This window comes from Rhinolophus hipposideros (genome assembly GCF_964194185.1).
Source record: "Rhinolophus hipposideros genome assembly, chromosome: 14".
NCBI classification, from domain to species: domain Eukaryota; kingdom Metazoa; phylum Chordata; class Mammalia; order Chiroptera; family Rhinolophidae; genus Rhinolophus; species Rhinolophus hipposideros.
The window spans coordinates 32,580,122-32,595,699 of NC_138060.1; the positions used below are offsets into that span (position 1 = coordinate 32,580,122).

General features: G+C 41.6%; 1 protein-coding gene across 1 annotated transcript in view; it reads left to right on the plus strand.

Annotated features, from left to right (window-relative positions):
* Positions 1–2,835: 2,835 nt before the first annotated feature.
* MSL2 (MSL complex subunit 2) overlaps positions 2,836–15,578 on the plus strand; it is a 28,229-nt gene continuing 15,486 nt past the window's right edge. Inside the window, exon 1 of the mRNA XM_081071563.1 lies at positions 2,836–4,222. Within this exon, the coding sequence (XP_080927689.1) occupies positions 4,081–4,222 (142 nt within the window). The 5' untranslated portion in view covers positions 2,836–4,080. The remainder of the gene's footprint in view (positions 4,223–15,578) is intronic.

Consider the following 15,578-nt stretch of genomic DNA (forward strand, 5'->3'; position numbering starts at 1 on the left):
TCTGTTATGCACCACACACTTGACTGGTGGGGGGGGGGTTCATTTACATCATTGCATTTCTAGTGATTCCTCATTATTTTAACAATTACTGAGTGCCCATTATATGTCAGACCCTATGTTAGACAATGATGATAAAAGGCAAAAAGGGAGAAACTCTGACCTTCTAGTTGTCATAGTATACTGGAGAGAAGACAGGGCTAAACCAGGAACTGCTGTATAGTATGGTAAGTGCAATAAAAGAGGTAAGCACCTGGCAATCTTGGAGGACAGAAATGGAGAGCTTTCATTCAAAGTGGGTAGGAAGTACAAATAATAAGAAGGAAACATTTGTCTGAATGAAAATTTTCATTTGTCTGAGTGAAAATTTACCTGCCAAGAGGAGCCTAAAGAGGCATGACTAAATATTGTGGGATCCTGGATTAGGAAAAGGACATTAGAGAAAAACCTGAAGAAATATAAAATACAGATTTTAGTTAATATGTAGTACTACTGGTTCATTAATTGTGATAAATGTACCATACTAATGTAAGATATTAATAATAGTGGAAGTTGGGTGTGGTGTATACTAGAACTATTTGTACTATCTGTGTAATAATTCTGTAAAAATTTAATAAAACTTTTTTAACTGGCATCTTGTATTTTTGTTAGAGTTGACAATCTAACACTTTTACTTCCAAATAATAATTAAACAAAATGTGAAAAATTAAGTGAACAGTTTAAGAGATTTGACCTGTATATGATTTCTCCTAAATATTTGAACCAAACCCTTTATTTTCTATAACCAGTTCATTTGCCTTCTTTTTTGGCAAGGCTCAAGCAACTAAATAATTATTAGACAGGGAATATACTTCAATGTGGAAATGCTTTGCCTCTAAGTGACATAGCCTACCACCAGTTACAGCCACTTTCAGAAGCTAAAAAAGAAGTGACTTGAGTCTCTCTTTCTCTTACCCCTTCCCCATGAACTATCAATAGAATTAATCTTAATTTGGGTCGTGTATATCTAAAGAGATTAAAAAGAATACCGTTATGAGAAAATCAGCAAGCTTAATTAAGGTCCTGCAAGTAATCACTCGTCTGGGGTGACTGCTGATATGTGCTGCCTGAAAGGAAAACAGTGCTGATTATTTTATTCTTGTAACTCTTTCGGGAAAGAACCACCTGTGTGTTGTGGCAGAAGACCTTAGAGTTTGGAATAAAAATAGAACCGTATATTATAACTGTTTTATTTGAAGGTGGGCTTAGAAAAAAAATCTATCAAAAAAAAAGATGGAGCATTTAAGAATGAGGTTGAGTTTTATAACATTTTTAGTTTCCCAGACACAAGACAACCAAATATATATTGCACAACTTTAATTTCTGCTTTGCTGCTTAGCAAAATGACGGTTAAGATTCTTATTGCTTAATACTTAAGTGCTGATAATACACTAGGCCTTGTAAAAAAATGAACCTGTTTCCGAATGGTAGTAGAAATGACGTATCAGAGGTCAGGTGGGTTCCCTTGATATTTTAACTGTTCCTTTCTACTCTAAGTGGCAAGCCCCTGAAACTAGTATTTGTGCCACATTTACATACGTCATAAATTTCACTTTGCAAACTTGCAGAGAGCAACTACTGTGTGCAAAAAATTATGAGCCGCTTTGGTGTATCCAGAGATTAAATAATAGTTCCTATACTGTGTTTCCGTTTGTGCTCCTCAAAAAAGGTTTTGTACTTTTTACAGCGGAGGGGGAATCATGTTAAGTTAGGCGTTCTTGGTCTCCTGCAAACACATCAGGCAAAAGCTTGTTTAAAAAATGGATAGTACTTTCAAGGATTTGGGTTTCTTCTAAAATAGGACCATGGAAGCTTCAAAATATTTATGCACACTGAAGGGCTAGTTCTGCCACAGGAGATAGAAAATGGGTTCGTTTTGTTTTTAAAACTGGTCGCTGTGCCAGTACCGGCTCGGAGCGGCCTCGGTCCGCGCCTCTCTCAGGTCCTAGCATTCGCCTGCCACCGGGACCACGGGCCCAGCGCGCACCCCGGCCCTGATTGGCGGGAGAAGGGCGGTGGCCGGGGCCCCAGGGCTCGCACACCGCCCGCCGGGGCCTTACAGACCTCAAGCCGCCAGCCCCGCAGGACTGCGGCCCTAACCCAGCAGACGCCGCCCGGACGCCTGCTGGGCGCGCGGCCACCTCGATCGCTGCCTGCCTTCCCGGCTCGGCGGGTGCCAGCGAGCCGCGGCAGCGCCCTTGCGGCGGTGGGGAAACGCTGTTCCTGGAGAAAGCCGCGAGGGCGGGACTTGGGGCCCTGAGGGTCTATTTCCTCACACAGTGGTCAGTCAGGGCGGGGAGAGGCCGCGTTGGAGCCAGGCCGGGGCGCCACATGGCGCGACTCGGTCGGGCCTAGCTTTGGCGGGCACCGAAAAAGCAGTGTAGTGCGGGAAGTCCACAGCCCACACTGGGCAAGGACGGGTCAACTGACGGAGGTTTCACCACAACCCACACACCTAAGAGGGAATTTGAGAGCGCACGGGGGAGGGGGCGGAGAGAGCAGACGGCTCTCAGGGAGCATGCCCCGTTTCGAGAGCCGAAAGCAGAGAGCCACGCCTGCGCAGTGAGTCCAGGGTGGGTTGGCAGCGGGGAGGGGCTGCGTGAGCCGGCTGATGTGTTTATCCGGTTTTCTGGGTGGGCGGTCAAAGCGCACGCGTTAAGGGCGTAAGGCGGTGGAGCTGGGTAGCGGAATGCGCATGCGCCGAGCCAGCCGGTAGCTCGTGGAGGGGGGCTCTAAGGGGAGAAGCGGAGGAAAAGGGAAGCGAAGGGAAAGGAAAGGGCGGGGGGGAGGGGTGAGAGTGTGCTCTGCGCATGCGTGCGAGCGCCAGCGACGACGGCGGCGGGGGAGTCTCGGGGATGACAGTGGCTTTGCCCGTTGGGGTAACGGTCGTCGTCTCCCGCAGGGTTTGAGGTGCCGCACAGCCCGTGGGATCCATTACGACCGCAGCAACCGGGGCCCTACGGAACTAGAGTGGCGCGTGGAGTCGGGGGTGAGGGCGGCGAGGCACTGGGGGAGGGGCCTACAGCGGGGCCTGCTGTGTGCGCTGGGCGGCGGCGGGGCCTGGCGGTGTTGGCGCTCGCCTCAGCCGCGGCCGGGCGGGTGCCGTGGGCGGCAGCAGCCGTCTTGCTTGGCGGAGGCGGCGTCCGTGTGTGAAGCGCCGAGAAGATGGCCGGGCAGTGAGGGGCGGCGCTTGCGCCTGGTGACCTCGGAGTGAGCGCCTGAGGAGCGAGGGGCGCCGCCGCGGTTCGGCGGGGCCCGCTCCCCGCCCCCCGCCCCCTCCCGCCGCTGCCGGCCCGCGCACTTCCTCCTCGGCCCTCCCCTATCGGGTGCGGGACTCGCCGGCCCGCTTAGCCACCTCCGGGAACCGCGGGGCTGTGACCGCCGGGGCGGAGAGCCGGGCGCAGTCCGGGTCCCGCGTCCGACATGGAGAGCGCGGCGGGGGTCTCGGCCAGCCGCAAGAGCCACATTCGCCGCTGCCGCGGCTTCGTGCACTAGATCGAGGAAGCCGACGCCCGAGCTGTCGCCCTTGCTGTCGCCGCTGCCTCCGCGCCGGGCGCTGTGATGGAGTAAGGGCCCTGCTGCCGGTGAGAAGCGTGCCCGCCCCTTGGACCGGGCCGGGGCCTGCTCCCGCCCAGCGCGACCTGAAGGAGGTACCTCCGCGTCCGGAGATGCAGCCCGAGCGAAGGCCGCCCGCCGAGCCGCGGGGCTAGACTGCGCGCCCAGTGTCGGCCCGAGCGCCGGAGCCGCCACGTTCTGCGCCCCGCGGCCGCCCGGGACGAACTCGAACGCTGGTTTCTTCTGTACTTTTTTTTTTTTTTTTCGGTCTGCAAGTCTCAGGGACGGAGGAGGGGCGTCGGGGCCCCATGTGTGGGAGGATAACTTCAGCTCCGCAAACTTGCACGGATTGTGGTTACTACTTCGGCCAGTGGTTCGGCTCTGATTGCCTTCGAATTGTTGCAAATTCGCCATTGTTCCCTGGCTGCTTACAAAGTTGGATCCGGAATTTCTTTTCAACCGGGAGCCAACGGTGTCGAAGTGTCTGCAATGAACCCCGTGAATGCTACTGCTCTCTACATTTCCGCGAGCCGCCTAGTGCTCAACTACGACCCCGGAGACCCCAAGGCGTTTACCGAGATTAACAGGCTCTTGCCTTACTTCCGACAGTCCCTCTCGTGCTGTGTTTGCGGTGAGACGCTTTTTATTGTTCCCTTTTCAAGGCTTGTGTTTTTAAAAACCTTCTGGGCAATGGTAACAGACGGTTCGACGGCTCGGTAGACTGTATTAAGCTTTTGTTATTTGTACAGTGAGTGGTATATGGTCAGTTTTGAAACTCGCCAAAGGAGTTTTGCCCGGCATTTCAGAAAGGACCCTTTCAAACCGCATTGTACAGCGGCCTGAACGTTCAAAACTGGTTAATTTGCCTTGGGTCAGCGCCTTACCATTTCTGGTGATGGTTTTTTAAATTAGGTGAAATATACATGCATCTTGTGCCGCTTTTAAAAAATAACTTTCGATACAAGAGTTGACTTAATACCTACCTGGGTTAACTGGTGAAAACGTGCATGTGGCGTGTTTGCATTTCCCCAAACTGATGTTATGTGGGTGCTGGTATAACCCACAGCTCGAGAACTCGGTGCGGAACTTTCCCCCAGGTTCTTCAACAAATGCTTTGACAGTTGGACGGTACACAGCCAGGGAATACTGATGGGATGCTCTGTAAGTGCTTTTTAGCTGGTAGGATTTTACAGGATCACGTTTCTTATTTTGTAGCTTTAAAATATTGTGTCCTGGTAGAGGGTTATTGTAGGTGTTGTTGTTCAAAAGTATTAATTTGTGGTGGGCAGGATACTTTCAAGATACTTTTGAGAGCTGAAGGTATGCTAAATTGCCTAATAAATCGAAGTGTCTCAAAAGGGATGATAATTTGGATTAACTGATGTTAGTAATCACGTGTTTCAAAAAACCTAGACTGAAAACATTAATGCAGAGGGAAGGACAACTGACAGAAAAAGCAGTAATATACTCCACTTTATATTCTTAATCCACCAAAAGTTTTGAGGTCTTGTTGATCCACTTGTTTAGTCAGGACTTGAGAAATGCAGGTATTTCAGGCTTTCACTTTATCTTAAATTAGATAAAGAGGAGCAATTATGCGACTGTATTCATTTGAGATTCATCCAGCATTTTCTGTATAGCTCTGGGGCAAGGCACTGAGGGGGTGCAAAATAGGTGAAGATTGGTTTTTTTTAGGTGAATATTGATTGTTGTGTGTGTGTGGTTTTTTTTTTTTTTTTTTTTTTTTTTTTAATGCACACCAGGTACTTAATCTTATAAAAATTTAAGTAACTGTGTTAGAATGTGATTAAGTTCTACTGTGACTGGTAACAGACACTTAACACCTTTATAGAGAAGCACTTGCCCTGGGCAAATCACTTAACTGCCCTGGGTCTCAGTTTCTTAATGTTTAAAATGAGTTTTGGAGTAGATTAAGTTTCAGCTTAAATTTTACTAATGAAAACATAAGAATTTGATTGGTTTCAGTGTACACCCTTACCCTACTCCCACTTTTCATGGAGTGCTTCTTTTTATTCCTTAACATTTTTTGATAGTTTACAGACTGAGGAGATGGAGCTGCTATAGCTTTCTTCTTCACAAATCTTTCTTTTGGAGGAATTGCTGTGGTGATGTAGGGGAAAGAGGGCATAGGGCATCCAACCCTGGCCTGCTAGAACATCAGTAGAGGGTGATGTCATTATCCAGGCAACACTTGGAGATCTGGTAAGTTGTCTTTTTACTAGGTGGATGGGACAGCCTTTTATTTTAAGGGGGAAATGGTAGTTTTGAATCGTGTAGATGCTTGGGATCTAGTTCTTATCAGTAGCTTCAGGATGGTTGTGGTCTAACTGAACCTTTTCCCAAATTCTAACCTGGATTAAAAAAAAAGACATTAAAGATAAAATTACATTTAAAAAATGTCCCCCAGCTGTAGCTTTTTTATTATTTTTTTAAAATCAGTCTTGGCAACACAAGGGGAATTTTTCTGACAGTGGAACTTTGTAATTAATTATCCCTTCTTGTTCATCTTCCCTCCCCCACCATCTTATGGAAAAGATTTGTGGGTTCTGCTTCTCCCTTATAACTGAGTAGCTGGCATAAAATTTCAGCAATCTGTATGTAGGTTCAGACCGAACCCCCACACCGGATCTCTTTTGAGTGTAGTCTGATAGAAAAATAAAATCAGTTAAAATTCAGCTCCAGCGTTTAATCAACTTTGAATCAGGTGCTCTCCTAAACTCTTTTTTCTAAGTTGAAAAGCATAAATTCATTCAAGTTAATAGGGCATGTGCAATCTTATTTCATGAAGATAACACGCAAACGTAAAGTTTTAATTCTGTCTTGGTGCTGTTTGTTTCAACAGGTCCTGCATGGTCTGACCCAGTCCTACCTATTCAACCTTGTATTCAACTGTTCTCTTGCGTAATTAACTCTGCTTCAGCCAGACTGATGTTTTTGCCTTTTCAAATATACATGCTTTATGTTTTCCTCCTCTTTTCCCCACCTTTCCTCTCTAAAGTTCTTTCTGCCCAAAATACACCCTTCCCTTTGTGGTATATAACTCATCAACTACCTCTCTTCAGTGAATTCTTCCTTGCTCACTCCAGTAGAAAGTTGTCTTTTTTCTTTGAACTTTTAACCCTTTGTTCCAGTCATAGGCACTTTAAAATTCTTTCAGTGCAGTGTTTGTATCTAATTTTTCTGTTATATTAGGAAAATTACTACATTTTGTACATTGCTGTGCTCCTCTTGCCTCATCCGTTCTCTCTGGTGACTTTCATGTAGGGGTTTATAACAGACTCAGGAAGAAAGTGAGAGTGGATGAGGGAGGGAAAGTAAAAGATGTACATACTTTGAATGTAGGTTCAAATCTTGACTCTTCTGTTACTGTGTAAGCAAGTTGCTTTAACTTTTTGCTTCAGCTTCATTTACGTTTGATTATACCTTATTCAAGTTTGTTTCTCCAAATTTGTGTTATGTGTGGGGTTTTTTTTAAGTAGGGGCAAACCTTTGAACCCAAGACAAGTCTATGGACTTGGTATCTGGCACATATTATGTGTTTAATATCCCACCCTTGTGCAGAAGTAGAGAGGGAGGAGGAGGTGAGAGAAGAGACTGAACTGTCAGGTCAATTATTGTCAAACCTAGACTATTCACTGGAACTACAGGTTTTGTTATCATTGTTCTTTGAAATGTTAATTAGCTGATTATCACTGTTTGTTTTTCAATTGCTTTGTATATTTAAACCTTTCTGAAGCTTCTAGTGAATGGGATAGTAATGCTTCAGGGAATTACTGTACTTTCGAGGCCACAGAATCTGACCAGGACAGTATTACTGTGGATACTATTTTTTGTGTCAGTTTTTTCTCCTTGCTCTAAATGTTGGACGTGCCTTATTATTTATCAGGAAGTATAGTTTCTTTATAATGCCATGAGACTTCATAAATTGTGTTAGGGATTTTAAGTTCTTCATTAAACTTGTAAGTCCTCAAATAATATAACAGGTTTCATATGTAGAGTCAACTCCTGTTTGAATTGGACATGTTAAGTAGAAAACTATTACTATGTGATATTTGAAGTCCTGTACATTAATCAGTCAAATCTCTACGCAGGCACAGAGATATTTTCCTGGTGTTTTATTGGAGTCTAGAAACACCGTGGTTTCGGCTTTGGATTCACTGAATACTTGTGGACTTTTTGGACATCCAGTTTCTCACGTATAAAATGGGACGACACTGGCGATTAATGTTTCCTAGTGATATAGGGTGACATAGGCTGACCGAGTTTTCGTTTTGAATGTTAAAGACTTAAAAACAAAATCCTATCATCTTTTCTTAATACTGCTACTCTTACATTCCACCAGAAGGTATGTGGTTCCCTGAGGGTGAGCACCTTGCTTGTATCATTCACCATTGTAGCCTTGCCACCTGACTATTACTGGCTCAACTTGTTAAATGGATGAAATTACCATTAAAAAGAAAGTTTAGGAAAGATGTACTCAGAATAAGTATATGCCTTATAATTAAATAGATTTAGCTTTATGAACAACCACCTTCCTGATTCTTATTTTTCTCATTTTGCCATTATTTGTGGACCCCCTCCCCAAATTAGTAGGTGATGTCAAGAGTCTATTCCAGTATAGAATTTTGATTCTCTCTTTTTTTAAAACTTTTGTTTATTTTAAGTGTTTTTCCAGGATCCATCAGCTCCAAGTCAAGTAGTTTCAATTCAGTTGTAGAGGGCGCAGCTCACAGTGGCCCATGTGGGGATCAAACTGGCAACCTTGTTATTAAGAGCACTGCACTCTAACCAACTGAGCTAACAGGCCGCCTCTATTGATTCTCTTTTAGCAGAATTAACTTGGTTTTTGACTGAGCAAACAATTTATAAATAGCAAGAGTGTTCTAAAATGAAATTTGAGCATATAATCTGGAGTGATTTTAAACTATGTATCTTTTAGATGGAAACTAAATTAAAAGGCCATTGCAATAATTGTACATTAGGGTCCTATTGTTTTATATTTATATTTTTTTCAATATGAGTTCATTTGATACTTGGTTTTATTTTTCTTGTACTTAAAGTCACTATAATTAAAATCTTTATTGTTAGTGAAAACATAAAATTTGCCATCTTAACCATTTTTAAGTGTACAGTTCAGTAGTGTTAAGTATATTTATGTTGTTGTGAAACAAATTTCCGGAACTTTTTCATCTTGTACATCTGAAACTCTGTACCCATCAACCAGTCACCCATTTTTCTCCTTTCCCTGGTAACCACCATTCTGTTTTCTGTCTTTATAAATTTGATTTCTCTAGATACCTCATATAAGTAGAATCATAACACTATTTGTCTTTTAGTTGACTGGCTTATTTCACTTAGCATTCTGTCCTCAAGGTTCATCCATGTTGTAACATGTGACAGGATTTCCTTTCTTTTTCAGGCTGAATAATTGTCCATTGTATGTGTATACTATACTTTAGATGAGTTGCTTCCGGCTCTTCACTATTGCAAATTGTGTTGGTGTGAACAGACAGCTTTAAATTGTTTTGAATATATACCCAGAAGTGTGATTGCTGGATTGTATACTTGTATTTTTAATTTTTTGAGGAATCTTTATACTGTTTTCCACAGTGGTTTCACCATTTTATAATCGTACTAACTGATTAAGAGTTATGAATTCTCCACATTCTTGCCAGTACTTGTATTTTCTGTTTTTTGTTTTTTTTTAAATTTTTTGATAATAGCTATTCTGATGGCTGTGCGGTGATAGCTCATTGTGGTTTTAATTTGTATTTCTCAGTTGATTAGTGATGTTGATCATCCCCATGCTTGTTGGCCATTTATATATCATCTTTGGAGAATCACTATCATTTTTTATCTTGAAAACTTGCTTCACTTATTACATCTTTATTAATCGCCTGTGATGTTCTACGTGCTGGGATAGAAAGATGAATAAGACACATGGCCCCTACCCATATGTTGCTCAGTGTTAAGGGGAAGACAGAGAAGTAAACCAGCAATTATTGGATAGGTGCTGTGTTAGAGGCACTTACGTTATATGAAATCTCAAGTATCATAATAGAACCACTTATAAGTTAACTTTATTGCACATGTAAAAACTTCAGAAATTAGCCATAAGTATTTCCTTCCGTATAATTTGTCTTTGAATAGCTGTTTGGGTCAGCGTTTAAATAAGCCTGATTGGTGTTAAAGCATAGTTTGGTTTAACAGTTTTTTTCCCTGGGACTTAAGTAAATCTGTTCTTTCTAATATGCGGGGAAAGAAAATTTTTTTCCCCTCCTCCTTACCCCCTTTGGTTCAAGCCGTTTTTCTCAGTCTAGCTGTGGAGGACACAGCTCTCTGGCCCATGCTGGTATTGTGAGCCTTGCACTCCCCCTGGCTGAGGCAGTCAGTCACCAGTCTGCCCACAGGTGCTCTCGGCAGCTCTCGCAGGCCACCGGCCACTCACACTAGCTGCCGGACACTCACACTGGCCACCGGCTGCTCATAGCAGCCCACGGCAGCCCAGCTTCAGGGAGAGCTGTTCACAATCTTAGCTGTAGAGGGCGCAGCTCACTGGCCCATGTGGGAATCAAACTGGCGACCTCGGCGTTAGGAGCACAGTGCTCCAACCACCTAGGCCACCGAGCATTTATCCAGTGGGCTGGTAAGGAGGAACAATATTAGTAATTTGTCTTTGTAGATATGCTTCTTTTACTTCAGATATATTTATGTAACTGGTTTCTTAAGAAAAATCTCCTTTGTACAGTTTCCTCTTTTAGTATTCTAAAAATTACTTCTAAATTATTAGTTCCTACTTGGGTAAGTTTATGCAAAATGAAGTTGTCTTAGGGAAAAGACTTCCTATGTGCCTTGTTCTGGATGCTGAGGGAAGTTAAATTTGTTCCACAGTCCTTTGTCATATGATATAACCACCTGAAAAGTCAATAATACTAGTTTAAATAATGGTTCAAGGCAAGCTGTATGGTACTGTAGAACTGCCTACCATAGACAGGAGAAACTGTTTCAGTCTAGTGAGATCTAAGAAGTATGGGGCTTGAGCGGGACCAAGAGGAATGGTGAAGTGACTGTTCACTTTTAGCAAGCCTGTAGGGAGAGAACAGTTGGCTTGTTAGGGCTCCAGAAAGTCTAGTTTATCTGTAATGAAGAGTCCTGAAGGAGAGCTCTTGCCCTGTGGTGGGTACTCAGGGGCCTTTTGTATGGGCAGCTTTGATGCCGGGCTAAGGAATTTGACATTTACCTTGTAGACTGTTTTAGATTTTTCCCCAAAAGTGTGCTCTATAGGCCACCTAAATCACATCACCTAAAGGGCTTGTTAAAATTCCAATTCCCAATTATCACATCAGACTGACTGAATTGGAATCTCTGTTGGAGCCTTGTAATTTGTATTGTAACCCGCCCCCGCCCCCATCTTGATATGGAGAGGAGGATTTGCAAATCACTGTTTCAAGCATTTGTGAAACAACATTTTAAGGAGAGATTAACTTGGGGGTAGAATATGGGATTGATTACTGAATAGTGGAGGCAGTGGTAAGGGAACAATAAAGATAATGCTGAGGGAAATTTTTGTCTTGCTTATGGTTACCGTAACATTTTAATTCTTTGCTATGTTACTGTATTACATTTTGTCATGGTTGGGCATATTTCACTATAACTACATTAAATGAGACATTTCCTACCCTTAAGTTTATAAACATATCTAGTACAGTGCTTTCACATAGTATGCACTTTAAAAAATGAATTATATTTAAGAACTGACAAAACTTGGCAGTTTAATAAAGATTGTGGGAAAAATTGAAGGAGTCAAAGGTAACTCAGTTCATATCAGAAATGAAGTCAGGAAGGACATTGATTTTGGAAGGACGTGAAGAATTAAGATAGGCTTGTTTTAAAGACTATAAGGAGACAGCTGAATTAAAATATCTTTCAGGGATTTAGCAGTTTGGTGTTGGATTTTGGAGAGATCAGCTGCTTGGGAGAAGTTTCAATTAAGATACCGTGTTTCCCTGAAAATAAGACCTAGACGGACCATCAGCTCGAATGCGTCCTTTGGAGCAAAAATTAATATAAGACCTGGTATTATATTATATATTATATTATATTATATTACACCTCGTCTTATATAAAACCTGGTATTATATTATATTGTATTATATTATATTATATTATATTATATTATATTATATTATATTATATTATATTATCCCCGCTCTTATAATAAGACCAGGTCTTATATTAATTTTTGCTCCAAAGGACGCATTAGAGCTGATGGTCCAGCTAGCTCTTATTTTTTGGGAAACACAGTATATGTGCTGATTGGTACTCAGCTCAAGACTTGAAAGGGACCTTGTTTAAATCTTTGGTACTCTCTGGGCAGCTCTCTCATCTCTAGTACTCTGCTCTGAGAAGTCCAGCTGCCTTGGCCTCCCAGCTGTCTTAACTCTGGGAGACCACTGGGCTTTGTCTAGGTTCTCCTTCCTTGTGCTGTGGTCTGAAAACGATCTCCAAACAATAAGCTAGGGCAGTTGTAGGGCACAACTTGTTTGCTTCACCTCTCAGGTATCACTGTTGTGCGCTGTCTGTTACCCAATATTTGAAAACCATTGTTTTGTCCAGTTTTTGTTTTTTTCTCAGGTGGGAGAGTAAATCTCATTTTTCCATTTTGTCTGAAAGCAGGTAATGAGCATAAAAATGTAAATGATTATAAATATTTGGCTCAGGATTATTACCTCTCTGTAAGTTTGTGTTCTAACATCCTATATATCAACAAGGTGTTGATAATTATTTAAATAGCAATATTAAAAAGACTATATAGTGATATGCAGTGTGGCCTTTATTTTTAGAAAATAAGGATTACCTTTTATACTTGCAAAGTGTTATTTGAAGTATTTGCAAATAGTTAGTCACTTAGTAACTTAATAACTTAGTGACTTAGTCACTTAGTAACAAAACCCAAGAATAGTTAAAAATTTTTGGTAAAAAATACAAGACTTCCCAACACCAAGTCACATTTGCAGTTTTGTCATTGTATAATGTATTGTTTGCCTGTTTTTAACATTCTTGAATTTACAAACAAGATACACCATTTTAAAGTAGATATGTCCCAAAATGCATTTTCTTGCATGATTTAAGTAAAATAATATGTAGTCCTTATTAATGGAGTCAGAATTTGCCATTGTATGTTTTATTAAAATGAACTTTATAATATAATCTTTAATATGCTGAATAAAAAATTTTTTTTCTTAAAATCATTTCATCACATTTTCTACTTAAATGATTAGAAAAAAAACACCTCCAGGAGTTCCTGTTGCTGTGAAAGATGGCATCAAGGCAAAAAAGGTTGAAGTATCTTTAATGGTTCCTAGTCCAGGTTGGGCATCAGAATTACTTGGGAAGCTTTTTAACAATACACATTCCTGGGTATTCTCTCCATATATTCAGTTCTGGTGTAGGCCGTTTAAGTAATTCTAATACTAATGCCTGGATGAGAATAGTGCAGTTCTTGGAATACTCTGTATGTGAGGTTAATAAGTGCACTTTAAAAAAAAGAATGTGTGCCAATAAATTTAAGCGGTGCGGTGTTAAGCAAGTTTCTTGACAGCTATAGTATTCAGTTTTAAGACACTAATATATTTGGGATGACTCTCCCAGAGGGGGTATTGAAGCAAACCTGTTAATGCGAAATTTCTGGTTCAGTGGAACACGAATTTGGGAAATTTGGACCTAGATGTATATTGATTTATTCGATTAATGTTTGGTTGTTCAGCTATGAATCAACTTAATTGTGCCTAATTGATCAGCCCATATTATCTTATTGGTAATAATTTAATGAGAGACCATCATTGCTTTGCTAAAATATGAAAATAATGGAATATTGCAAAAGCTCTCTGTAACCACAAAACACTATTAAAGGCTTCTCTACATAATTATTAAGATAAATGATGTCTGGCATTCTCTCTTAATTGTTACTAGAATATGAAATGAGCATTACTTGAGTTTATGACTATGTTGTGGACCTGAGTGATTATATACATCATTCAATAATCTATGGTGAGTGTTTGGTTTTTTAGTTTATAATGGTTGTTGACTGGTGAAGCTTACCTTACATAAACTGTTGACATCACCAAGAGTGTAAGGAAGTATTTTTAATAGTTTTAGGTTAACCAAAGACGAAGTTAAAGAAACTCTAAAGTTTAACCATTCAGATATTCAGTAAACAGCTTGGCTTGAGTAATAACATTCATACTTTTCAAGTTGCAGTGTTTAACTATTGATTTTCATTTCTCAGCAAACTAGTTGTATTTTTCCAAATTGGAAACAATAGATTTTTGTGTCTTTTTTTTCCACCTTCCATTCCCATGGCATACATATTTAACTATCACTTGTCTCTCAGTGTAGTAGTACTTATTTAAAGTGATGTAATGACCTGTAAAGTAATTACTTGGTCAAGTGATCAAAATACCTCACTGTGTATCATCACTTTTAGTGATTAATGCCTGTCTGTCATATTCCCTTTATTATTTTTTTAAAAATTAACTATTGATATTATTTCATGGTTATACTGATCATATATATTTATATCTAACTACTGGTTCTTTTTGTTATTAAACAAATTACTTGACTTTAATAACAGATTATTATTTGGAAGGTTATAGGATTCGATTCAGACAGCAGTACCTAAGAATAATTTTTAAATGGATAACTTTATTATTTTATGTCTAGCCAAATAACATGTATGCTATAATATTCATTAGAATTAAAGTTCCATAAAACATGTTTAAATTAAATATTAATATTTATATTAAATATTTTGCAATGACATTTTTAAATTTTAGGATACTAATCTTTTGCTTGTTAAAAAACATAGTTGAGTAAAACTGTTTTCAGTGTCGGACATTTTTAGTAATACATATGGTGTTGCAGCTTTCAGAACAGAGTTCCTTTTTTTACCTTATTACTATTCTATTATCCTACTACATAGACTTAATACATAGTGTCTATTGTACAGTATAAACACTTTTTATTTCTATTAGAATTGAATACTAGAATTAGAATATTCAAGTTTAGAGATGGCTTTCTCATCAGAAAAATTCATGCAGTCAGGGTGAGAACTGGGACTTGTGACCTTGCTCAGCCAGGACTTCATGGAATGGACTTTCTTCTCCCCCCTCCTTTTTCTGCTCCCCCACCCCAGTTCAAACTGCTTTCTCAGTCTAGTGGTGTAGGACACAGCTCCCTGGCCCATACTGGTGTTATGAGCCTTGTGCTCCCCCCGGCTGAGGCAGTTTGTGGGCAGCTCATGGCAGCCCTCACCGGCTACCAGCTGCTCACGATGGCCGCCGGCCCCTCATGCTGACTGCCGGCCACTCACACTGGCCATCAGCCACTTATGGCAGCACACAGTAGCTCATGATGGCTGCCAGCCATTCACTCTGGCCACTGGCTGCTCATGACGGCACACAGTAGCCCACGGCAGCTTACAGCAGCCTGCGGCAGCTCATGCCAACCTCGAGCTGCTCATGATGGCACACAGCAGCCCATGGCAGCATACAGCAGCCTGCGGCAGCTCATGCCAACCTCCAGCTGCTCATGATGGCACACAGCAGCCCACCGCAGTACACAGCAGCCGGTGGCAGCACACAGCAGCCTGCGGCAGCTCACACCGACCTCGGGCTGCTCGTGGCAGCCCAGCTCTGGGAGAGCTGTTCACAGTCTTGGCTGTGCAGCTCACTTGCCCATGTGGGAATCAAAGTCGGCGTTAGGAGCACGGCACTCCAACCACCTGAGCCACCTGGCTGAACGACTTTCTCTTTTGGGCCTTGTACTCGGTCCATCACGGTGCCTTTGCTGGTAGTCTTCTCCCAAACACTCCTGTTTTCTAAGCCTCTCCTTCTGTGTACATTCTAAACCAGACATTTTATCAAATTGTTGATTTTAAGAAAGCAGTTGAGGAGCAGATATAATTC